Below are 24881 nucleotides of genomic sequence, written 5' to 3'. Positions count from 1 at the left end.
AGGCCGAGTGTGAGTGATTTCTCCCGTGAGGTATGTGAACTTGTATATAAGTGAAATTTTAAAGAGGCATGTTATGCCCAAATAAGTAATTTATCTTATGAAACGTTCTAAATAAATCATAACGAATAGGATTGTAAATAGTATAAAAATAAAACCCAATAAAGATCTTGGATTCCCGACACTCAAAGACAAGCCCAAAACCTTCTCTTCTACCCATTCCATTTGGGAGTGTAAGCCACATATTAAAGAGTTTTGCTTGAGGACAAGCAAAGATTCAAGTGTGGGGGTATTTGATGTGTGTAAAATGCAACATATAAATTACATCAAATGAGGCATAAAACTAACCCTTTTTAAGTACTAATGTTGGAAAAAGTGTGCTTTTGTCTTCCTTTTGTATTTTCAGGGTTAAAAGAGCTTAAATGAACAAAAGTAGCAAAAATGCAGCCAAATCCAACATAAATACAAAGAAAAGGAAGAAACGTGGCATGCCCGACTCCTAGACAGCATCTCCCAAAGCAAAAAAACAAGAAGAAAGCTGAGCATGGGGCTGTGCCCAGCTGAGCATGGGGCTGTGCCCAGCTGAACACGGGGCAGTGTCCAGCGGACACGGGGCGTGTCAAGCTCAACACGGGGCCGTGCTCAGCGAGCACGGGGCAGTGTCCAGGATGGCCAGCCCTGGCACAAAAGACAAAGTGGTAGAAGCTTCTATTGCCCACCACGGGGCCGTGCCCAGCGGACACGGGGGCGTGGTCAGAGTGCTGCAGGTGCATTTATTGTAATTCTGAATTACAATTAATGAAGAGAGAGAGTGTCAGACGGGCACGGGGGCGTGTCCAGCGGACACGGGGCCGTGCCCAGGCTTCTGTTCAGCCTATAAATAGGAGTGCTTGGCTTCATTTCAACTCATCCCTTGGCACACCACCTCTCTCACACTTCATCCACCACCCACCACCACCATAACACCATCATCCACCACCATCATCCATTGTCCATCATAGAGTGTGTGAGTCGTCTCGGGATGCAAGATTGATCGTAAGAGTTCTTGACAATCAAGGCCATGTTTGCCTAAGTCTCTTACATCACTTGGTGAAGACAAGTGTTTAGTATAATACTTTTTATTTCTAATCTTTTGCACTTTTTATTTGGTTTTGTATTAATGACTTTAATAACTAGTTACTTATGTTGAAGGTGATCTTTCCTTATCGTTTGTCCGTGGTGTCTTGGCGTTATTTTACTGTCTATATAAAATAAAAGATTTTCACCATTCATATCTCCACGGTCTATATGGAGGTATGTTGGCTACCTGGTCGGGGGTTAAGGGAACGGTTTGGTAAAGGTCTTGCCCTTGTTCAGCGTTTAGAGGTCCTGCTTGGGACCTGGGTCAAATTTAGTAGGATCTCCTTCAATGCCCATAGGTATTGGATGGCGGGGATCCAAACTCTTTGACCCCCTCATAAGCTAACTACTATTAATACTATAACCCGGCTATTTAGGACTGTATCCCTGCTGACTCAGACTACTTAGCCGAGGGTAACGTCACCGCCAAAAGCGGGGCCTACCATAATTTGCATTAATAACTTAATTCATTATCTTTCAATAATCCAACCCTTTAGGATTGTATCCTTGCTGACTCAAACTACTGGGTTGAGGGTAACGTCACCTCCGAAAAAGGGGCCTACTACAATAACTAAGATAATCTCTTAAACAAGTGCAAAAGTGCGAAAATAATCAAAGGTTATACTAATACACTTGTCGGATCCAAGTGATTCATCTTGTCTATCTGTTTTATTTTATTTTATTTTTCAGCATTTAGTTAGTTTTTATTTTTCTTAGTTTAAAACATTTTTCTAACTTTTTGATTTGATTAGACGTTGAGGATAAACCGGTATTAAAAGCTCTTGTGTCCTTGGACGACCTCGGTATCTTACCAACACTATACTACGTCCACGATGGGTGCACTTGCCCATATGTGTGTTTAGTGTTAGTAAATATCGTGTTTTATAAATTTAAAACTTGGCTAAAAGTGTAAAAAGGGCTTAAAAATACATCAAAAATATATACACACTAACACGCATCAGTAGAGCAAAGAAGAAGACTTGGATGCTCTTGAAATGATCAGATAGAAGTGTTTTGAGTTGTGATGAACTTATGGACATAACCTTGCTATTTATAGCCAATGTCATGGTCCAAGATCATCACACAAGGGTCTACAAGTGCCCTTGGATGAATGGCAGGTGTCTTGGAGGATTATGGGTCGAGTAGGGGGCACCCATGCCTCATTTATTGGTTCTTGGTCGTTCATAATGCTCAAATGGCAAGATGTTACAACTTTCTGCATCTGGGCGTCCCACGCGGCCCGCATGGGAGTTCCATGCCATTTTAATGCGGGTCGCCTAAGATTTAAATAACAGGCGCGTAAAACAGGAGGCTCGCGGCCCGCCTCAACTTAACCTTAACCATCACGCGGGTCGCGAGAGGCTTGGTTTCCAGAAATTTTAAATCTTTTGAAATGATTACGGAATCCTGGTAATTAATAACGAAATCTTTCGTAATGATTTGCCTGACCTTTCGGTTTTGAAGGGGTAACTTTGCGGTTTGGCCCTCGGTTATTTACCGATAGGGGCCTCGTGTTATTTACCCGCGTTGTTAAGTCCCCGATTAGTTTATTAATTATTCAGAAAGCCTTAACTTTCATTATTGATGCTTTTAACCCTTCTCCTACGAATTCGATCGTAACTTTCTCGTTTCATAACGAAACTTCGCGAAATTTATATATTATATTTTGGTGAGTGTATAATACCGTTACAAAGCCTTGGGAACGTTAAAGGGTCACTCAGAGGTATAATTAAACATGTTGACACAGTTAACCCCTGTAGCTTGTGATCTCTCACTTTCTTTCGCGTTTCGCTTCTGTACGATCTATGATTTATTCGTTTGAAGGTTCAAGCATTATTTAGGGTTACTATACAGTATATTTACCCTTGTTGACATTTATAACTCTCGAATTTATATACTTTCAAGGTTTGTCAAAATTAGTCCTTTATTTATTATAGATGCCACGTGTAATCAAATGACACGTGTTAACACATCATTGGACACAAAAATTCGAGGTGTTACAATATCTGACGTCGTTTTGAGTATACTTATCTCAGGTTAGTCATGAGGAAAGCTATAGGAACTACTTGACAGTTGGGGAGTTTTAGAAGATCAAGGAGTTCTTAGTTGCCAAAAGTTCGTAAATAAATAAAGTGTTGTACTGAGACTATTATAAGTTTTAATGAAAGTAGTTTGTTTCCGCTGTAAGTGTATCAATTGTGCATAATCACCCGGGTTACGGGGTGGGTGTTACACTTGTTTATACTAAACTAGGTTATCACCCGGGATTGCTTCCCGGGCTCGAGAAAGTTATTTACATTAATCATTAATTATTAATATATAAAGAAAATATCATTAAATATTAGTATATAAATAAAATAATACAAACAAATCGATCATTCGTGTATACATAAAATAAATACGAAACAAAGTGACATACAAAAGCAAGATAAACCTAAATAACTTCAAAGTTAAGATCCTGGTCCCTTGAACAGCTTGTCACTAATCAAGTTTAAATGGAAAAATTAAACAAATATGTACTAAAAGTGTTAATTACATAGGTATAGAAAAATACATACGTTGAATCAAAAGGGAGCGATTTTTTTCCTCAATCTAAACCGCGAGACAATCACATGGTGGACATATGTCCCTTTAACCTAAACTGTTGTAAAACGCGTCAACAGTAATATGTTCTTGCTTCTCAAGTATCCTTTTTTGTAAAGATGAACTTTGTGTTTGCTGAGTTATTGAGCAGAACAAAAGCCAATCATTTGTTTGGGAGATTTTTAAGGAATTAATAAGCTTTAATACAAAACAAAATGACTTACAAAAATTTAAAGATGACTTACATGGCTGCATTCTTTTCAGCTTGCTTCTTATTCCTGGCTTGTTCGCTTGTTCGCCTGTTTTTAATAGCATTAACTGTTTACATTTTTTGATCCATTTGATTTGATATACGCCCTACCACCTCAGCCTTCCCCTTTCCTTGTCTCAGGCAACTTACAGATCTGTCAAATCCAAACCAAACAATTTAAAGTATTTTGAACCAGCCGACGTTCTTACTTCTAGACGGGTCGGTGGATTTCGACGGTTTAATAACACCTCTACTGGCGACCCATATGACTTTTTCAACAACATGAGTAGGCCCAAATCAATGATCATGAAGCAATCTACAACTTCAAACAGGCATGACGGCTGACTGCTATGATTTAATTCAGATTTTGAAAATGGTTACGGAAAAACAGTAATATTTTTATTCAGTTTGTTTCCTTTTTTGTCAATCACTTCTCAAAGTCATTTAGGTTCTGTTTGTTTGCCTCTAAAATGTTAGGTTACTTCCTTACAATTTGGCCCCGAATTCACTCATGTTTTAGGTGTTCTTGTGTACATTTTAGTAAAACAATTTGACTTGAAGAACTTACCTTCAAGAGCTCAAGAACAGATTGCATTTCCTTGAAAAAAATACCAACGCGTCAAGCGGCTTCGCATCAAGAACTCACCTTTTTCTACATCTTTTCACTATCCAAATTATTTCAACCTCAAAAATAATAAATCATATCGTATATATTACAGTTTACACACACATACATATATACGTATAACAAACACATATAAATGTACCCGAGTCAATGGCCCACCTGTAAGTCCACAAATGTTGCATACATAGTTATAAACTTACCTTCCTCTTATCATAATAATCAAGGGGAAGGTAAAAGGAATCCTCAAAAACTTCAATCACAAATAACATGAGCAGTTAAATCAATAAAGATTAAAAAAACACCTTTTTATAATCTTTAACTTACATAGTTCAGAAGTGTCATACTTCTTAATGTATAACTGCAAAATACAATTTATATTTATATATCACAATAAATAAATAAAAGTAATTATTTAATGGGTTTCTAACATGTGGTGGATATATTTAAAACCTACATACATACTAAATCCAATTTTATGTGCTAGAGTCCTCTAAATCTCTATTCAATTATGCCAAAACAAATAAAAAAACAAAAAAGAAAAAAAAAAACAAACTGGCACTGAAAAGTTAGGCCTTAAAAGCCGGGGCACCTTTGTTGGACTTGGAGGGATCATAGATAATACAAACATGAATGAAAGTCTCAATCAATTCTATAATCTGATAAAAACGTTGATTGGTACCTAAGGAAGCAATAACAACACATTCAACTTTCTATTTTACCAAGATTAAGAAATGAAGAATTAAAAGATACGATATACAGTAAATAAACCCTAGAAACGAAACTGAAATGGAAAACGTGCTTTGAATAAAAAGTATGTTACTTGACTGATACAAATCGGAAAATCGGAAAGAAGGCAAAAACATAGAACAGATTAACAATAGGATTAAGAATTAGAAAAGGAAGATTTGGTTACCTTGAATCGTTTGTATTGCAGACGCTTAAATCAGTATGAAGACAAAGGGATATCTACGGTTTAGAAAATCATTAGGTGTATTTGTATAAGATCCCTTTTGAAACGGAAACTGATTGAATCTTGCATAAAAAAAAGATTTGATAGTCTGCCAAAACCACAAATCCAATAGAATTGAAAGAAGATTTGGTATTAGGAAGATTAAACATACCTCTTGAATCGTTCGAATTGCAGATGCTTTGGACCTGAATGGAGAACGGAGATAAAGGAATAAGGAGAAGAATGCTCTTTAGGGTTTTGGAAAAGAAAATTAGATGCATACAAATATAGGTCGGGTCATGTTGCGTACCGCGTCTAACCCATATTTTTTACCCAAAATTTTCCCGCCAAAATGCAATCTAGATGCAATATCACGCTGACACGTGTCCTAAATTTTTTTCATTTATTATAGATAATAGATAATAGATTTTGTTACACGAGTTAGAATAAATGAAATATTAAATAATTACTAAAAATTTATAAATTATAAAACAATATTTTTGTGATAAAATGTGAATGACTTTACATTAAGAAATGCAATATGAATGAGTGAAATAAAAGAAGCAAAAAAAACAATTTTGGACTAATATCATAATTCTGACATGTGATGCAAACATACATATATATTTTTTTAGCCGCAATTCTCATATTTTATCGGATAAATTCATCATGCAAGTATTCTGTAAGATCTAAACTCATAGCCAGTTAGTTACCTACAAGGAGTAAATGCTACTAAAAAGTGGCTTTGGTTTTGGCTCCTCAACTTTCAACAATCACATTTACATCTAGGGATGAGCAAAATGGACCTGGTATCGGTACCGAATTTACCGAACCGGGTACCTTTTCGGTACCGATTCGGTACCGACTTTTAACATTTTCGGTACCGGTTCGGTACCGGTATTTACCGGTTTTTACCCTTAAATACCGGTACCGTACCGGTACCGAACCGGGTATATTCGGTACCGGTACCAACTTTTGAGGATTTTCGGTACCGGTTCTTTCGGTACCGGACAGTACCGAGCTCATCCCTATTTATATCCCTTCAACTTTCTAAAACAATTTGTAAAATTTCATTTTAACTCCCTTTAGTTTTTAAAGTTTCAACTTGACCACCCGTACTTCCATTCCTTCACTTATAGAAAACACTATTTATGTATGTGTCTGTATAAATTCAAGTTAGTTTAATTTTTGATATAATTTTTTTCGAAAACGAGACATGTTAAACATAAAAAGTTATCATGTTCATTTTTATATACATTTTCACACATCTATTCATTCAAAAGGATCCCGGCGTCATCCCTACGCAATCGATCGATCGGCCACCGCACGAGTCCAAAAGGCTGTCGTTTTATTCTATTACTTTACGTTTTACCCATTAAATAAATAAATTAATCTCTCTTTCCGGACCTTCGTTCGTTCGTTCATGGGCAATTAGACTTTCTTTATTCTACTGACAAACACCGAAACACCGCTAGCTACTGCCCCCTTCCATCGTATGTATCTCAATTCTCAATTTCTTGTATATAATTCTACAATTCTGTTCATATTTATTTCTTATATTTGAGTTGTGAATTGATTTTCAGGTTTTGACCCTTTTTTTTATTTCTGAAATTTATTAATTTGATGTGGGAGACTTTACTGGATTTATGATCAAGAAACTTGATTGAGTGCTTTGTTTTTACATGACTAGTTGTGCCTTTTTTAATGCCATTCACAGCACAGGGATTATTGTCACCAAACTTTAATAAAAAGTTTCAAGCTTTGATGAAACAGTGGTTAACCGGAGGGTTAATTCACTAGTCTCGTCGAGTAGGGTTAATCCCTTCTTTCCTCGATCAATGGCCGGATCGTCCTCTAACCTGTCTCCTGCACAAGGAAGCACACCGTGACTCGGGATGGGGTGGGGGTTGCTCTTTGTTACCACTCTCCGGCGTGAGAACCAGTATTTGCTTGAGAGCAAAGTGTGTGTTTAAGTAGTATGTGTGAGAGAGCGGATTAGCGTTACCTCAAACCTGGTTCGGGATGGGTATTTATAACGGAAGAGTGAAGGAGGAGAGCCGAGAGGCTAGACTGACAACGCGTAGCCTTTTTGTAGGTGTGTAGGAGCGCAGGTCACGGAAGCGTTGGACGCATCCGGAGGTGATGCCACGTCCTGCTGCGGCTGTTAGTCCGTCTGCCAGCTTTTCATGCATGTGGGTTTGGTAGCTGACCGCTGTCAGTGCCCGGCCAGACCACTTGTTGGTTTGGTCACTAAAGTCAAAGTGTCAGTTCCACTTGTATCGACAATAGGATGCGGTTGTAGACCGCATCGCTATATGCGGTAACCGCAGTGATTACCGCATCCCTTGTGGTGACGAAAACACCCGTTTTCATACACAAGGTGAGCTCCTCATCTTTTCCCGAGTGGGAAAAACAAACCGGGTTCGCGCGTGCCCGCATGAACGCAGGTGAATCCTTGTCGGTAGGGGTAATGAGCCGGGTGATGGTCATTCACGCCCAGGCCTGGTGAGAGATTTGGGACCATACCCCTTCAAGTCCCCCCAGTCCAGTGTTGCTTCCATGTGCAAGTTGCAGGTTAGAGGACGATCCGGCCATTGATCGAGGAAAGAAGGGATTAACCCTACTCGACGAGACTAGTGAATTAACCCTCCCGTTAACCACTGTTTCATCAACCTTGTTACTTGTATGCACAGAATTGTTATATGTTATACACACACACACACACAGTTACACACCCATGTATCATGTATGTGTGTATGAATCTTTTATCTTGGCAACTTATGGTTTTAGGTTTGTTGACATATTTTGGTGCATCTTGGATATATTCTTGAATGGTTTATAATTGTGTCAGATGTGTTATGTTATAAGCATTGTTTTATGTTTGTTTTGCAGAAAAAAATGGTATCAATGTCACAGACGAGTCCGTCACATGTCATTCGGACTGAGATTTTGCATTCTAGGTCCGGATATACTTCACTTTTTAGTGGATCATACAACACAAATGCATTTAGAGATAAGACAACCGTTGCATTTCCACGGGATTCCCCCAAAACTACCAACGCCGTTGGTGTAAAAGTCAGAAGGGGCGATAAAGTAATTGTTGCCGCAAGTCCTCCTACAGATGATGCATCGCCTTCTACAGAGCCACTTACAAAAGAAGATCTTGTTGGATACCTTGCTTCTGGCTGCAAGCCGAAGGAAAACTGGAGGTTCAACATCTATTTGTCTTTCGCAGTTTAAACATATTTATAAGAGTAAATTGCCATTTTAGTCCCTGTGGTTTGGGCCATTTTGCCAGTTTAGTCCAAAGGTTTCATTTTTAACATCTGGATCCAAAAAGGTTTCATCGTTGCCATTTTGGTCCAACTGACTTAACTCCATCCATATCTGTTAAAGCTGCCAAGGGCATTTTTGTCATTTCATTTTGGTCCAACTGACTTAACTCCATCCATATCTGACAAAAATGCCCTTGGCAGCTTTAACAGATATGGATGGAATTAAGTCAGTTGGACCAAAATGGCAACGATGAAACCTTTTTGGATCCAGGTGTTAAAAATGAAACCTTTGGACTAAACTGGCAAAATGGCCCAAACCACAGGGACTAAAATGGCAATTAACTCTATTTATAAGGAAAAATTACAAGTTTTGTTGGTGTCCTTTTTAAGGAATTTTGACAAGTTTTGCCCTTTACAAGGAATTTTGTTGCACGTTTTGTCCTTTATGCTTAACTCAGTTAGATTTTCTTGTTAAATCTTGTCACCCAAGGGTATCTTAGTCTTTTTACCCATTTATTTAATATTATTTAAAAGAATAAAACAAAATATTTTAGGGTTGACTCTTGAAATAAATGGGTAAAAAGACTAAAATACCCTTGGGTGACAAGATTTAACAAGAAAATTTAACTGGGTTAAGCCTAAAGGACAAAACGTGCATCAAAATTCCTTGTAAAGGGCAAAACTTGTCAAAATTCGTTAAAAAGGACACCGCCTGATAAGTGGTATTAAGATAAAGGACAAAACTTGTAATTTTTCCTATTTATAATCTTATCTTATGTTAGTTTATCCTTTTTGGTTAATTTTCATTGTCAATGTCAATGATGGGGGGCTATAATATCGATATAACAGAATAGGAACTGAACATGAAAAATTCGGTTTTGATCTTAAGACGTTGCGCCCCATGACTTATGAACAAATTGCCGATCTGTTAAATGCTATTTCTGAGAGATTTGATTGGGAGAAAATCATGGAGGGGGACAACATAATTGGGCTTAAACAGGTAATTTGCATATTCTTTTGTGTCGATTCTTTTTATCGATTTCAAACGAGTTGTTTGACTTTCTTTAGGGAAAGCAAAGTATATCTTTGGAACCTGGTGGTCAGTTCGAACTTAGTGGCGCTCCTCTCGAAACGCTTCATCAAACTTGTGCGGAAGTTAATTCACATCTTTACCAGGTTTTTAAACTCCGTTAAATCTGTACCTAGTAATCTAGTATGTAATTTTATATGAAAAAATATGTATTTTTTACCTGCAAAATGAAACTTTATTCCATCCCACACGGCTTAACAAGAAACAACTAACCAAAATCTAAATCCTCGAACCTGCTCCAGCTCTGAAGAGTCACCCTTGGCATCTTGGACCGCTTAAGCACCCACCGATAAGTAGTCTCCTTGATATCTTCAACAAGTTTAAATGAAAACGATGTAGTAACCTGAACAGTTTTTCGTTCTGAGCGCTCCACGGCCTCCAAACCATCGTAAAAAACGCCACATAGACCACCTCCTTGCTATTTGGACCATCCAACCTGAGGCCATACGCGAGCAGCCATGCCACTAAAGAAAACACCACTGGAATAAGGATGTGCAGCCACACGCACACCTGCCACCACACTGATTTGGCGTAGACACAAGCAGCGAGCAAGTGGGGTGTCTCTCTTGCATTCTTCTTAAGTTAAAAGGTGTTTCTGTTGCACTCCCCTTAACTTAAGAGGTGTCTGTATTGAACTCCTCTTAACGGTAAGAGGTGTTTCTTTTGCACTCCTCTTAAGTTAAGAGGTGTTTGTGTTGCACTCCTCTTAAACTTAAGTGGTGTCTGTATTGAACTTCTCTTAACGGTAATAGGTGTTTCTTTTGCATTCCTCTCAATTTAAGAGGTGTCTGTATTGAACTCCTCTTAACGATAAGAGGTGTTTGTTTTGCACTCCTCGAGGTGTTTGTTTTGCACTCCTTGAGGTGTTTCTTTTGCACTCCTCTTGAATTATCCAGAGGTTGATCCGGGTAAACTGTCTCAGGTTCGTGCGGCGAATGTTAGCAATGAGAGGCTTGTTAGGGTTGCCGGTAAACATGGGTTTCATATGTATGTTCGCCATAATAAAGCAACTGTGCTTAATGATAAAGTATTATTTACACTTATGTGTATGGTTATTTGCATGTTATTTACCGACGGTTCAACCAAAAAGTAGGTTTTCACAACTTCTTGAACCGTCGGTAATGCTTGAGACAGCTACTTGAACCGTCGGTAATGCTCGAGACACCTACTAGAACCGTTAGTAATGCTTGAGACACCTACTTGAACCGTTAGTAATGCTTGATGTCATTTTGGCTGAACCTCAACCAAAATGACAACACTGTATGAGGCGTGCCAGAAGGACGGGAAAGTAAGACATCAACTCTTTGAAGCACTTCTTGCTTGCACAAAAGAGCTTCGTGAGCAAGCAAAACTTGAAGTTTGGTACAAAAATGCAGGTACCTTGCTTATTGCATATGTATCTACCTTAATAAAATAAAGGTTGAATAAAAACTGAAAGAGATCCCATTGGACAGCTCGAACATCTTGTTTGAACTACTGTAATACTTGGATAAAACTTCAACGAGAGTTGCCGAAGACTCCCTTTTGTTAACTACTGATGAAAGATTACCAAAAACGGACTCTTTCATCAGCTTAACTTCCAATTTTTTCTTCAAATCGGCAGCTGTGGGTTTGCTCAATGCTTTTGGAGGAAATACAAAAGAGCTTCGTAAGCATAGCTTTTCATGTTCATGAACGTCGACCCCCTTGTCTTCCATACCGATGATGTCGGCCACCTTTTTTGAACAAAAACTGAAAGAGATCCCATTGGGCAGCTAGAACATCTTGTTTGAACTATTGTAATACTTGGATAAAACTTCAACGAGAGTTGCCGAAGACTCCCTTTTGTTAACTACTGATGAAAGATTACCAAAAACGGACTCTTTCATCAGCTTAACTTTTTCCTCGCCCAAACCCAAGTCGACTATTTTCTTTATGTTGGAGTCGAGTTTAATGGGTTGTCTATTTTTTCCAGAACAGTTTCCATCGCACCCTATAAATTGCATTTTTATAAACAACATTTTTAAACAGTAAAACCAACACAAGATCACAAAGGGAGTTCAAAAAAACAAAAAAAAAAAAATTGTAATGTGTTAAGCGCCGTCATCGGCACGTTGTGGAACTGGACTTGCCCTGCTTGCCCACTTTAATTTTCCACAACGTTTCTGGCACTATGCCTTTCACAGGTTAAAGAGGGATGCACGGGGTAAAGTTACTCGCTACAAAGCTCGTCTTGTAGCCAAAGGGTTCCTTCAACAACCCAGTATTGACTATCATTGTTAGACTATATTATTTAAGTTAGAATCGTATTTTCTTATAGTTCATTGTAGAGGGGTTAAACTGTAATATCCTACTGCCGCACAATTTTTTTTCCGACCATCCTATTGCCGCCCAAAAATAAAATCCGGTCATCTATTTGCCACCAAAATTAACTCTTACAGAAACCCTACTGCTGCAATCCGTTTCACAGAACCAATCCTCGTGCTTAAGATCAACTTCTACAGAACCTACTGCTGCAATTTTAGTGCTGCCAAGTTTAATCTATTGCTGCAACCGTCTCTGCAGCTAAGGTTAAATTATGCTCCTTCTACTAACAGTGATCACCATGGCCACCCTTGCTCTTTTTACTACTCAAGAGAACCTACTGCAGCAATTTCAGTGCTGCCAAGTTTAATCTGTTTGCTACTTTGCTAGTGCTTAACACATTACAATTTTTTTTTGTTTTTTTTTTTTTGAACTCCCTTTGTGATCTTGTGTTGGTTTTACTGTTTAAAAATGTTGTTTATAAAAATGAAATTTATAGGGTGCGATGGAAAGTGTTCTGGAAAAAATAGACAACCCATTAAACTCGACTCCAACATAAAGAAAATAGTCGACTTGGGTTTGGGGGAGGAAAAAGTTAAGCTGATGAAAGAGTCCGTTTTTGGTAATCTTTCATCAGTAGTTAACAAAAGGGAGTCTTCGGCAACTCTCGTTGAAGTTTTATCCAAGTATTACAATAGTTCAAACAAGATGTTCTAGCTGCCCAATGGGATCTATTTCAGTTTTTGTTCAAAAAAGGTGGCCGACATCATCGGTATGGAAGACAAGGGGGTCGACGTTCATGAACATGAAAAGCTATGCTTACGAAGCTCTTTTGTATTTCCTCCAAAAGCATGGAGCAAACCCACAACTGCCGATTTGAAGAAAAAATTGGAAGTTAAGCTGATGAAAGAGTCCGTTTTTGGTAATCTTTCATCAGTAGTTAACAAAAGGGAGTCTTCGGCAACTCTCGTTGAAGTTTTATCCAAGTATTACAATAGTTCAAACAAGATGTTCGAGCTGTCCAATGGGATCTCTTTCAGTTTTTGTTCAACCTTTATTTTATTAAGGTAGATACATATGCAATAAGCAAGGTACCTGCATTTTTGTACCAAACTTCAAGTTTTGCTTGCTCACGAAGCTCTTTTGTGCAAGCAAGAAGTGCTTCAAAGAGTTGATGTCTTACTTTCCCGTCCTTCTGGCACGCCTCATACAATGTTGTAATTGGTTGAGGTTCAGCCAAAATGACATCAAGCATTACTAACGGTTCAAGTAGGTGTCTCAAGCATTACCGACGCTTCAAGAAGTTGTGAATACCTACTTTTTGGTTGAACCGTCGGTAAAACAATACTTTCATTATGGCGAACATCAGTGTAAATAATACTTTCATTAAGCACAGTTGCTTTATTATGGCGAACATACATATGAAACCCAAGTTTAACGGCAACCCTAGCAAGCCACTCATTGCTAATATTCGCCGCACGAACCTGAGACAGTTTACCCGGATCAACCTCCGGATAATTCAATAGGAGTGCAAAAGAAACACCTCAAGGAGTGCAAAACAAACACCTCTTACCGTTAAGAGGAGTTCAATACAGACACCTCTTAAGTTTAAGAGGAGTGCAACACAAACACCTCTTAAATTAAGAGGAGTGCAACACAAACACTTCTTAAATTAAGAGGAATGCAAAAGAAACACCTCTTACCTACCGTTAAGAGAAGTTCAATACAGACACCTCTTAAGTTTTAGTGGAGTGCAACACAACATTTCTGAACATGTTGTCAAATAGATGCATCGATCGTTTTGGTGCCAACATCGATCGTTTTGCTTAACCCTAGAAGTATGAACGATCGACAGCAGGAATGATCGATGAGTGAGTCAAAAATCTTTACACCTCATAAAACGTTTAATCTTTCCAATATCCTTCATGTTCCCAAACTTATAAAGAACTTACTAAGTACAAAAATTTTGTTCTGATAATGATGTTTTCTTTAGTTTCATTCTTCCTTTTTTGTTGTGAAGGACGAGTCTACACGCACTATCCTCCTTACGGGTCCAAATGAGCAGGGCCTCTACTCCATCCGCCTTCCTCCACTGAAGCCTATTTCTAAAGTTACTTTCACCGCTACCAAAGAATCATCCACCATTTGGCATCATCATCTTGGACACTCGCATCAACATGTTTTTCAGTCTATTATTTCTAGTTGTTCTTTACATGTTTCCACAAAATTATCTTCTTCTTTATGTACTTCCTGCCAGTTGGGAAAATCATCTTAAATTATCTTTGAAATCTACGAATTTTCATAGTAATAATTTTCTGGATTTGGTTTATTGTGATGTTTGGGGTCCCGCACCTACGTTGTCTCTTGAAGGTTATCGATTTTTTTCTATTATGTGTGATCATCATTCTCGTTACATGTGGTTTTATCCATTAGCACACAAATCAGATGTTTACACAACCTTTAAAAACTTTCACAATGGCCGAAAGACAATTTAATACAAAATTAAAAAGCGTTCAAACGGCATTGTTGAGCGCCGTCATCGGCACGTTGTGGAACTGGACTTGCCCTGCTTGCCCACTCTAATTTTCCACAACGTTTCTGGCATTATGCCTTTCACACTGCCACTTACCTCATCAATCGTTTACCATCTTGGGTTTCATCAAATAAATCCTCTTACCACTTTTCTTCGCGTTTTCGGATGCTAGTGTTTTCCATACCTACGCCCATATAACGTTCACAAAATTGACTTCACTCCGCATCATGTGTTTTCCTTGGCTATAGCCCTGACCATCATGGTTATCGGTGCTTCGACCCGGTCACCGAACGTTTTTACATTGCACGTCATGTTCGTTTCGACGAACATGTTCCCCCCATTCACAACTCTCCACCACCCTTCACCTCAACCAGCCTATATCTCGATCTTTCCCAACCCTCCACCTACCGTCTCACTTCCCGGGACAAGTTTCACAACCGAGCCCGATCCCGGCACCACGATCTTATCCCCACCAACGAACCCACCACAACCCAACCAACCCAATACTCCCTTAACCAATCCTGCCCCACGACCTCGCCCTCTGAACCTACGCCCTAATCCTAAACGTACAACCCATTACGACCCGTCTGCCTATACCGCCACTACTTCCCCTGATCACAATTCCCATAAGTTTGCATTCACCCTCACCAACACCTACGGATACTGGAAGGCTATGGTTGAGCCGTTCGTGGTTTCTAACTGTCTTTTTGGATATATTGATGGAACTATACCTTGTCCATCACCAAAAATTTCCGCTGACCCTGCTGCAGCTGACAACCCTAACTATGCTCGCTGGATTGCCAGAGATGCTCACGTCCGTATGCTTATTATCTCGATTGTTTCTGAAGCATATCAAGGTAATGATTCTCTCCACTTCTTATTATTCATTGAACCCCCCCCCCCCCTAAAGAATCTGCCGTTTCCACCCTATTATTCACCGCCTGCCAAGCAAAAAAGTTGACTTTAGGGGCAGCAATGGAACTCCACTTGAAAGGCTGGTCCTGGTTAGACGGATAAGCCCCACTGACCAAATCCTCTTGCACCTGTTGTTTGACACTGAAGGGAACTGGTTTCCCACTTCCCACCCGACGACCAAAGCCACTTGTCTCTCCTGTTCTGGATAGATTGCTGCACCAGAATAGCAAAGAGCTGGTCCACTTTTGTTTTCTCAATCACTGAGGACGTCACCCTCTTCCACTCCCAATCTCATAACACTTTCGAATCAATCCCCTATGAGCGCTTTGAACAAGGAAAGGTAGAAACTTGGAAGCAATCCCAAAACGGCTGTAAGAAGAGTGACCTTTCCAAGTGTTAAGCCTAGCGTTGAATTTATCCACCACCGCTTTCCAATTCTCCACTTGATTCATATCTGCCCTGAACGTCATCCCAAGATAAGTAAAAGGGAAAACGTCTCTACGACAAAGAAGATGACTAGCCATCGAGTCCACCATCTCATCCCCGACTCCAACCTCATACAAATAGCTCTTCGACAAATTAATTTTAAGCCCGACGCCAGATAGAAGTAGGGATGAGCAAATACCGATCCCGTCCCGATACCGATAATCCCGATCCCGAAATTTCATGAATACTTGATACCGATACCAATACCGAAACATGTCGGTTCGGTACGGTATCGGTATTTTGAGGGTAAAAGTCGGTATTTTACCGATACCGAAAAAACCAAAATGTGGATACCGTTTTCGATACCGAAACATGTCGGGATCGGGATGGGATCGGTATTTTATACCATTTGCTCATGCCTAGATAGAAGCACCTCAAGATCCGGTTGAGTTTCTTTATGTTGGATTTTGACCACTCGGCAAAGAACAACGCGTCGTACGCGTAAAAGAGGTGGGAAAGGACCGAGCCATTATTAGGGAGATCGACACCGTGAAAGGAACCTGCACTAGACACCTTCGACACCATAACATGGAGCGCCTCGCTCGCAATAGTGAAGAGGAACGGGGACAAAGAATCCCCTTGTCAACGCCCCCTCTTCAAAGATAAATTCCACCGTAGGTGCCCCATTAAGAAGAACTGAAGCCTTCCCGGTGAAAAGAATTCCCATAATCCAATTCTTCCATTTAGATGGGAATGTATTTTTTTTTAATTATTTGCACCTTATGCAGAGTCATGTACGATTTACCATGTCTTGAGGTTGACAGCTGTCTTCTCTTTACTTTACAGGTTAAAGCTGTTGCAGAAGAGATGGGAATCGGGTTTATCGGAATTGGTTTCCAGCCAAAATGGGAACGAAAAGATATACCTATAATGCCCAAGGTAAAAAGCTATAAATTTATCGATTGATAATTTCGTAATGCTATGAGTTGACTTCTTATCTATCCAACTTGGATCATAAGTTCAATGGTAATGCTAATATATTAATAACTAGGTTAGTTCCCCGTGTATTACACGGGTTGAACAATATAAACTATATAGTATAGATATTTCCTGTAAATGCAAAACAAAGACAGAGACATTTACATACCATATTGACATAAATGAGTTAATATAAATGTAACCCATCAACTCGTACATATTAATTAATGTCGTAGAGTTCGATAAGACAGCTCTAATATCGGTTGAATGAAGTCAATCAGAGTCTATTTGATACCCTTTGTACGACTTCTTATTTTTTGAATCTTTGTATTTGATTCTAAACCTATTATTAATATTATTGATAATAATTTTAGTTATGTATATCAATAATATATTATATATATATATATATATATATCAATAATATATTTAGTCTAACATATTAATATTATTATGAATTTCGAAACTTGTTTAGCTAGGATTTAAGATTCTATTGAAGTTTTAGTTTAACAATAGGTTATTGAATTAATAATAAGAATTTGTATTAGATTAGATTAGATTAAATATTATTATTTTTGTATTAGATTAGATTAAATATTATTATTATTAGTATTATTAATAATTTTAATCAATTAAATTAGAGAATGACAAGTGTCCCAAAATAGGTTTCTTTTATTATATAGTATAGATTAGTAAAAAGTGAAATATGCTAACGTTTTATGTTGGCTCAGGGAAGATACGAGATTATGAGGAATTACATGCCTAAAGTCGGTTCTCTTGGACTTGACATGATGTTCAGGACATGTACCGTTCAGGTGAGCTCTTCTGGTTTCGACTACATGTTAGGTCAATGGTCAAAGGCTGCATGTTCTTTTTCGGGAAATAATTCTTGTTTTAATCTTTGTATTTGATAGGTTAATCTTGATTTTTCTTCTGAAGCTGACATGATACGCAAATTTCGTGCTGGTCTCGCTTTACAACCCGTGAGTATATTTTGACATGTTCATTTGTCGCTGTAGTTTTTTTTTTTTTTTTTTTTTTTTTATAATGGGTCAAACTTGGGTCATGTATATCTAACGGATGAAACTGAAAATGGGTCGAAAGTCGCCAAAAGTGCATTTTTAATGATCAAGTCTCCTAAATCGTTTTAATAAAAAATCCATATTATTTACAATGATATGTGGAAATGTGTATCTCACTACTTTACAACTATGCAGTTAATATCGGTGACATATCGGTTATATCGGTCATATCGCTCCCTTAGTAAAATATCGGTCAAAATATCGGTACTGATATTATTGGCAATATTGACCGATATAACCGATATATCACCGATATTTGACCGATATAACCGATATAACCGATATATCACCGATAGTTGACCGATATAACCGATATATCACTGAATTATTGGTGTTAAATTGCTATATATATAAATTCTGCATTATATTAAAATTACTGATATCCCACCGATATCTCACCGAGATAACCTATATTTCAAATATCGGTCCTTTACCGATATCCGATATTTTACCGCATTAACTGCATAGCTTTACAATGAATCAGATTGCGACAGCACTATTTGCTAATTCACCGTTTACAGAAGGAAAGCCAAACGGTTATCTCAGCATGAGGAGGTTATTTTCTGCTACCTCCTAAATAATTTATTCGTCTAATAAATATTTAAAGATATAGAGAGTGCTAATTTTTTTTTTTTTTTTTTACCAGCCAAATTTGGACGGATACCGATAACAATCGTGCCGGAATGCTTCCTTTTGTCTTTGATGATTCTTTTGGGTAAGTTTGCTATGATTTTATTTTAGAGTAAATTACTTTTTGAGTCCCTGTGTTTTAGTGGTTTTAACCACTTGAGTCCAAAATCAAAAAGTTTAACGCCCTGAGTCCCTAGCCATTTATTTTATAACATTTTGAGTCCTGTTTTGTTCATTTTATAACGATTTGAGTCCAAAAAATTGGACTCGAAAGGTTAAAATTTGGACTCAAAGGACTCAAATGGTTAATGAAAATGCTTATAGGGACTCAGGTCGTTAAACTTTTTGCTTTCGGACTCAACTAGTTAAAACCGCTAAAACACAGGGACTCAAAAAGTAATTTACCCTTTATTTTATTTGCGTATCCAATAAAGTTAAAACTTTATAGTGTATATTAATATTCCCTCGGTTTGATGGCATCAGATTTGAGCAATACGTTGAATATGCTCTTGATGTCCCGATGTATTTCGTCTATCGGAAGAAAAAGTATATCGATTGTGCGGGATTGTCCTTCAGGGTTTGATTCTACCCTCGATAGTCAATTTGATTACGTAATTAAGCTTTCTGTGAGAATAACTGTCGTAATTTACAGGACTTCCTAGCAGGAAAACTCGCTCCACTTCCAGGTGAATATCCAACTCTAAACGATTGGGAAAATCACCTCACTACAATATTCCCCGAGGTATGTTAAATCAATAACACGATACATATAGACAATAGACCCCCTTTTCCCCTTTTTTATTATAATCTCAATTATGTTTCTTTCGGAACCAGGTTAGACTTAAACGATATTTGGAAATGAGGGGTGCTGACGGAGGGCCATGGAGAAGGTTATGTGCATTGCCCGCTTTTTGGGTAGGTTCGATGAATAATCCGTTTTACTTTGTTAAATTAAAGAGTAAAATGTCATTTTCATCTCTGAGGTTTGGCAAGTATTGCGACTTTCGTCCAAAGGTTTGTTTATCGGCAAAGGTTTAAAATCTTGCCATTTTCATCCGGCTCGTGAACTGCATCCATTTTTCTCCGTTAGGTTAGGGATATTTCCGTCTTTTTTGTTAACTTAAAGGGCAATTCGGTCTTTTTCACTTTATGTAAACTCACTGGAGATGTGTGAAAAAGACCGAATTGCCCTTTAAGTTAACAAAAAAGACGGAAATACCCCTGACTTAACGGAGAAAAATGGATGGAGATAACGAGATGAATGAAATGGAAAAATTAAACCTTTTGGATTTAGACGCAGAAAAACAAACCTTTGGACGAAAGTCGCAAAACTAGCCAAACCTCAGGGACGAAAATGACATTTTACTCTAAATTAAATCATTTAAGGTGTTCTTTACCTTTTTAGCTTTTCCCGTATAGATCTCATTGTAGTGCAACTGAACGACAGGTGGGCATATTGTACGATGATATATCTCTGCAAAATGTTTTGGACATGACAGCCGATTGGACTGAAGGTGAACGACAGATGTTGAGAAATAAGGTAATACGAGCATGTAAAAAAAGTAATTTTTTTTGGTTGTGGATCTCTTTTCTTTTCATTATACAATTAAAAGTAATATAAATCCCGTACGGATTAATGTTTAAAGGTTCCTGTAACTGGTCTGAAAACCCCATTCCGTGATGGGTTGCTGAAACATGTCGCTGAAGATGTTTTACAGTTTGCAAAGGTGATTGTGAAACTCGGATTGATTGATACACGTGTCGGCCAGTACGTTATTAATCCTCTTAATGAACGCCTTTTATTCAGGATGGCCTGGAGAGAAGAGGATATAAAGAAACAGGATTCTTGAATGAAGTGGCAGAGGTTGTTAGAACAGGTGAATTATGCTTCTTATATCTTGTTCTTTCCGTTTTGCGTTTGATTTATAAATAATTAGTATTTGACCTGCCGCGTGTTGCGGCAGCATCGAAACTCAAAATTTACGTCAAAAACGTATTCGAACAAACTTTATGTCAAAAATGCAGACCAACTGAAAACGCACATGAAAATAAGTATGAAAACGTATTATATTTGACATGACTCATTACCGAGAAAATTTACGTCGAAACGTAAACCAACTTGGATTTATAATGGAACGTACTTATAAATAAGTACGTAAGAAATAGTGTTTTTTACGTTAAAGAATGGTACGTTGCGGCGGAGTCGAAACGTAAAGTAACTCGAATTTATACCCCCTAGTGAAAACGTATTATATTTGGCTCGACTCGTTTCCGAACACAACGTAGACCAACCAAAAACGAACTTAAAAATAAGCACAAAAGCGTTATATATTTGGCCCACGTACATAAAAATAAGCACGTAAAACTTGAGGGGGTCAAAATGACATTTTACAAAGTGTTTAGAAAGCTGAGGGGGTGTAAGTGGCAATGCTAAAAGCTGAAAGGTTGAATACACAAAGAAAAAAAAAACCATGGATAGCATTGTTGTAAATATGGCAAAGAAAAATAATAAAAAATAGAGGTTGTGTCTTAGGAACTATTCCTAAGACACCCTCTTTTGTTGTATATATATAATATGAAAAAGTATATCGTACATTACGGCTTAACGTACTTCACGTACGACAACGTGCGTGATTTTTTCTATAACATGCGTGATTAATGTTTTCAATATGCGTGATTATTGTGTTTCAACGTGCGTGATTTTGGATTTTTGAGTTATAACGTGCGTGATTTTAAAATGAACGTGCGTAATTACCTGTCGTACGTGATGTACGTTAAGCCGTAATGTACGTTAACCTTCCTCATATAATATAATGTGTTATCACTATAAAAACTATTTTATTATGATTAACCCATTTTATATCTATATCATATGATTTAGGAGGTTTTAAGAATTTTAAGTGCACTAGTGGCGACTTCCGAACCACTTGACCCGCTTCATTTCTAGCTCAATTTAAGTTATTTTTATCCGTTTGACCCATTAGTGGAAAAATGTATATTATTAATCTTATATTTATCTAGGCCATTTCCCATCAAGTGATTTGTATGAATCATTAATATTTATTCAAGCCGACTCGCGTGCTCATAAACGGGTCGAAATTACCATTTCTATTACTTACTTTCGGTTAGTTGCAGGTTTAACTCCAGCAGAGAAGATTCTAGATTTATACCATGGGAAATGGGGACAAACCGTCGACCCTGTATTCGAGGAACTACTCTACTAAGATGCTCAACTTATTGTCAACATTTCTGTATGCATCTCTCATTCAATATTTGTAATTTGTGTCGCTTTTCACCGTCTTTTTACGCATTGTGAATTGCACGTGCTATTTTGTAGGAATAAGCTTGTGTCCGGCATGCATTCACCGATGCAGCAATATACATTTAGTGAGTTATACTACCATTTAAGACGTCTGAGGTTCCGACAAACGTAGGATCCTTTGTACAACTGCAATTTATTTAACTTAAAATGATATGTATTTGTGTTTTTCCTTTCAAGTAACCATTCTACTAAGTTATAAATTTTAATCAAGACCCATCACTTTGATTGCAAAGTAATAATACCAAAGCACAAGACACATAAGGAATATGTCGTCGTGCCTCATTGCTCGTTTGTGGAATAAAGTTACTTTGGTTTCGGCTAAATGGACGCTCATAAAGTATTAATGCGAGCGCCCAACGACCATTCATAGCCTAGAGTGGTTCTTATTACCGTAGGAACATTATTCGGAACGCTAAATTTTCTTAATAATCACTTTTACCAAATAAAGAACAAAACCTATGAATAAGTTAAACTTGTGTTTTATCAGTTTGATCCCAATTTTTCTTTGATTTAATCTATCTCCACCCAAATAGTGCATTGGATTAAATTACTCCACCAAATCGGGTTCGGGTCTTGTGTATCCTATATATATATATATATATATATATATATATATAGGGCAAGGATAAATCGAAAACCCACTCCAGTTGACTAAACCCTGAAAACCCATTAATCACCATTGATCAAACTAAATGAATGGGTGAGATTAAGTTTGGGCCATGTCTTTCTTTATTTCCACTTTTCTGTATTATTTAATACATTGATTGTACATTAAAGGGCAATATAGGAAACATAATTTCATCTCTTTCAAGAAAGACAAAAGTCTCTATATGCACAGACCATCAAATCGGCTGCATTACCTACTTCAGTTGTCTTCTTCATTTCAAAAATTCAAAAACATCAAAACAAATTCTCTCTCTTCCAAAAATTTTCATCAAACATTCTTCATCTATACCCAAATCAGCGAAGATGTTCAACTATACCCAGAATCACCGGCCAAAAAATCGCTTAAAGATCTTCAAAATCACCGTAGAATATCAACGAACGCCGGAGATATTCAAGAATCACGGGAGAATTTCAACGGTCACCGCCGGAAAAAAATCAGGCTAAAAACGAGAGGATTCCAGGTGCGTCGCTTCTTTGTTGACTAAAATTATCAGCTTTGTTTTAGCTATTCAGAATTAGAGAGTTTCAGATGATGATGACGATGACGGTGGAGTTTGTTGAAAGTTTGTTTTAGATCTGCTTTTAAAGGAATTCGAGCAGTTAGGGAGGCCGCCGGAGTGTGTGGGGGTGGTTTAAGATGGTGGCGGTCAGATGGAGATGGTAATGGTGGTCTGGTGGGGCTGTTGCAAGGTGGTTGTCGGGTGGGGCTGGTGCAACATGCTGGTAGTGGTGGTTGGCGGAGGTGGTGTCGGGTGGGGCTGGTGCACTTGTATATATTTTCAACATTTGTGAGATACGAGTCAACATTTTGTTTCTGTCTTCAAAGATTTAGGAATAGGTAGAGTTTTGGAAGAACCCAATCGACTTTTAACACATATATAACATTATTTCACTGTCTTCAAAGATTTAGGAATAGGTAGAGTTTTTTTTATTAAGTGCATGAATTTGAATAAACACACCTCTCTTTCGTAATAAAGAAGTCATTTTTCTATTAAGCATTCTTTGATCTCATGTAAACATTATATATACTTATGTAAATGCAGGGATGAAACATGGTGGTTTTTACAGAGAGAGATGCAGGGATGGGATGGTGGTGATGAGTCAACTTGTGCAGATTTATTTTTGTATTGATTTATATATTTATATGAAGAAGATTATTTGTTTTCAGTTAGAATGATGTTAGGATCTGATGTTTATATAACAAATAAATGTAACTAGCAAAACATATATGAATATAGGATTTGTTACATTGCTAAAACCCACTTACGTTGTGTTACATAAAAACCTTTCTAAAAAAATAGGAAGTGTAATATACAAATATTTGAACATTTTTTAAAAAAAGAAACACAAAAAAACACCGAGTAGTTTTTTTTTTTAATATTACAAATTTTAGGTTACATAATATATATGTCCAAAAAAATGTAACATACATATTTTCAATATGTTATGACTTATATGTCCAAAAAAATGTAACATACAAATTTTCAATATTTTTTTAAAAGAAAACTAGTAAGTGTTTTTTTTTTTTTTTTTTTCATAAATAGGGAATGTAACATAAATGTACACGAACCTATTTAGACTGTGGGGTATGGTGGGGCTTGGGTTGGGCGTGGGTTGGGGCGGGTGCTGACACGTGGGTTGGGATGGACCACATGGTTGGGGTTTGGGGGTACATGTGCCAAAATACAAAATACATACGTATAAATAGATGTATGAAATTGCAATACATGTTGTTTTGGATAAGATAAGCTTGTTTTAATGGAGCATGAGATAAGTATGTTATTGGTATTTAAAAAGAAACGTTGGAATCTCTCACTTACAATGATGCCTTTGCTTTGAGTGAATTATTTTTCTATATACTAATTTTCTTAATTAATATACAACGTTGTCATGAAAAAAAAAAAAGATATTCAAGCAAACATCAACAAAAGCATATGATCAAACACACATAGAGCAAAAATGTACAAAAATCTCAGTGAAAAAAAAATGTAACAAGGATACAGCAAAAATGTACAAAAATCTGAGGCAAAAATAAAATGTAACATGGTAAAAACAAAACCAAAAAATCCATAACATATAAAATTCTCAGATTCAACACATCAAAAGTCTACATGAAAATATAACATGTTTTTTTTCTTCGATTGTTACATTTCTAACA

The 24881-nt window shown here is 37.4% G+C and overlaps 1 protein-coding gene and 2 long non-coding RNA genes across 10 annotated transcripts; 2 read left to right on the top strand and 1 right to left on the bottom strand.

Moving 5' to 3' along the window:
- Positions 1-3479: 3479 nt before the first annotated feature.
- LOC118479667 lies at positions 3480-5816 on the bottom strand. Of its 6 annotated transcripts, XR_004859892.1 has the most exons (6): positions 5696-5816; positions 5488-5540; positions 4518-4607; positions 3945-4103; positions 3675-3834; positions 3480-3597 (listed from the first exon to the last, which is right to left on the bottom strand). It is a non-coding gene; the product is annotated as an uncharacterized LOC118479667 (long non-coding RNA). The 6 variants fall into 6 exon arrangements; XR_004859894.1 differs by having other exon boundaries at positions 3480-3834; positions 4518-4614; positions 5488-5606; positions 5696-5803; XR_004859891.1 differs by having other exon boundaries at positions 3480-3834; positions 5488-5606; positions 5696-5802.
- A 1004-nt stretch (positions 5817-6820) lies between these two features.
- LOC110866076 (glutamate--cysteine ligase, chloroplastic) lies at positions 6821-22273 on the top strand. Of its 3 annotated transcripts, none has more exons than XM_035974321.1 (17): positions 6823-7016; positions 8416-8732; positions 9648-9798; positions 9867-9974; positions 16892-16984; positions 17755-17838; positions 17938-18006; positions 18590-18660; positions 18752-18820; positions 19219-19312; positions 19388-19477; positions 19570-19650; positions 20183-20275; positions 20382-20462; positions 20543-20612; positions 21871-21986; positions 22073-22273. In XM_035974321.1, the coding sequence occupies exons 2-16, from the start codon at positions 8422-8424 to the stop codon at positions 21957-21959; spliced, it is 1554 nt and encodes a 517-aa protein (XP_035830214.1). In that variant the 5' UTR covers positions 6823-7016; positions 8416-8421; the 3' UTR covers positions 21960-21986; positions 22073-22273. The 3 variants fall into 3 exon arrangements, with proteins under 3 accessions (XP_035830216.1, XP_035830214.1, XP_035830215.1); XM_035974322.1 differs by lacking the exon at positions 6823-7016 and adding an exon at positions 8295-8313; XM_035974323.1 differs by lacking the exon at positions 20382-20462 and having other exon boundaries at positions 6821-7016.
- Positions 22274-22851: 578 nt separating this feature from the next.
- Positions 22852-23972, top strand: LOC110945154. Its single transcript, XR_002595067.2, has 2 exons — positions 22852-23184; positions 23767-23972. It is a non-coding gene; the product is annotated as an uncharacterized LOC110945154 (long non-coding RNA).
- Positions 23973-24881: the final 909 nt, after the last annotated feature.

Source organism: Helianthus annuus, chromosome 6, assembly GCF_002127325.2.
Source record: "Helianthus annuus cultivar XRQ/B chromosome 6, HanXRQr2.0-SUNRISE, whole genome shotgun sequence".
NCBI classification, from domain to species: Eukaryota; Viridiplantae; Streptophyta; class Magnoliopsida; order Asterales; family Asteraceae; genus Helianthus; species Helianthus annuus.
The sequence above is the reverse complement of the archived record's forward strand: the minus strand, read 5'-3'. Positions and strand labels throughout refer to the sequence as shown.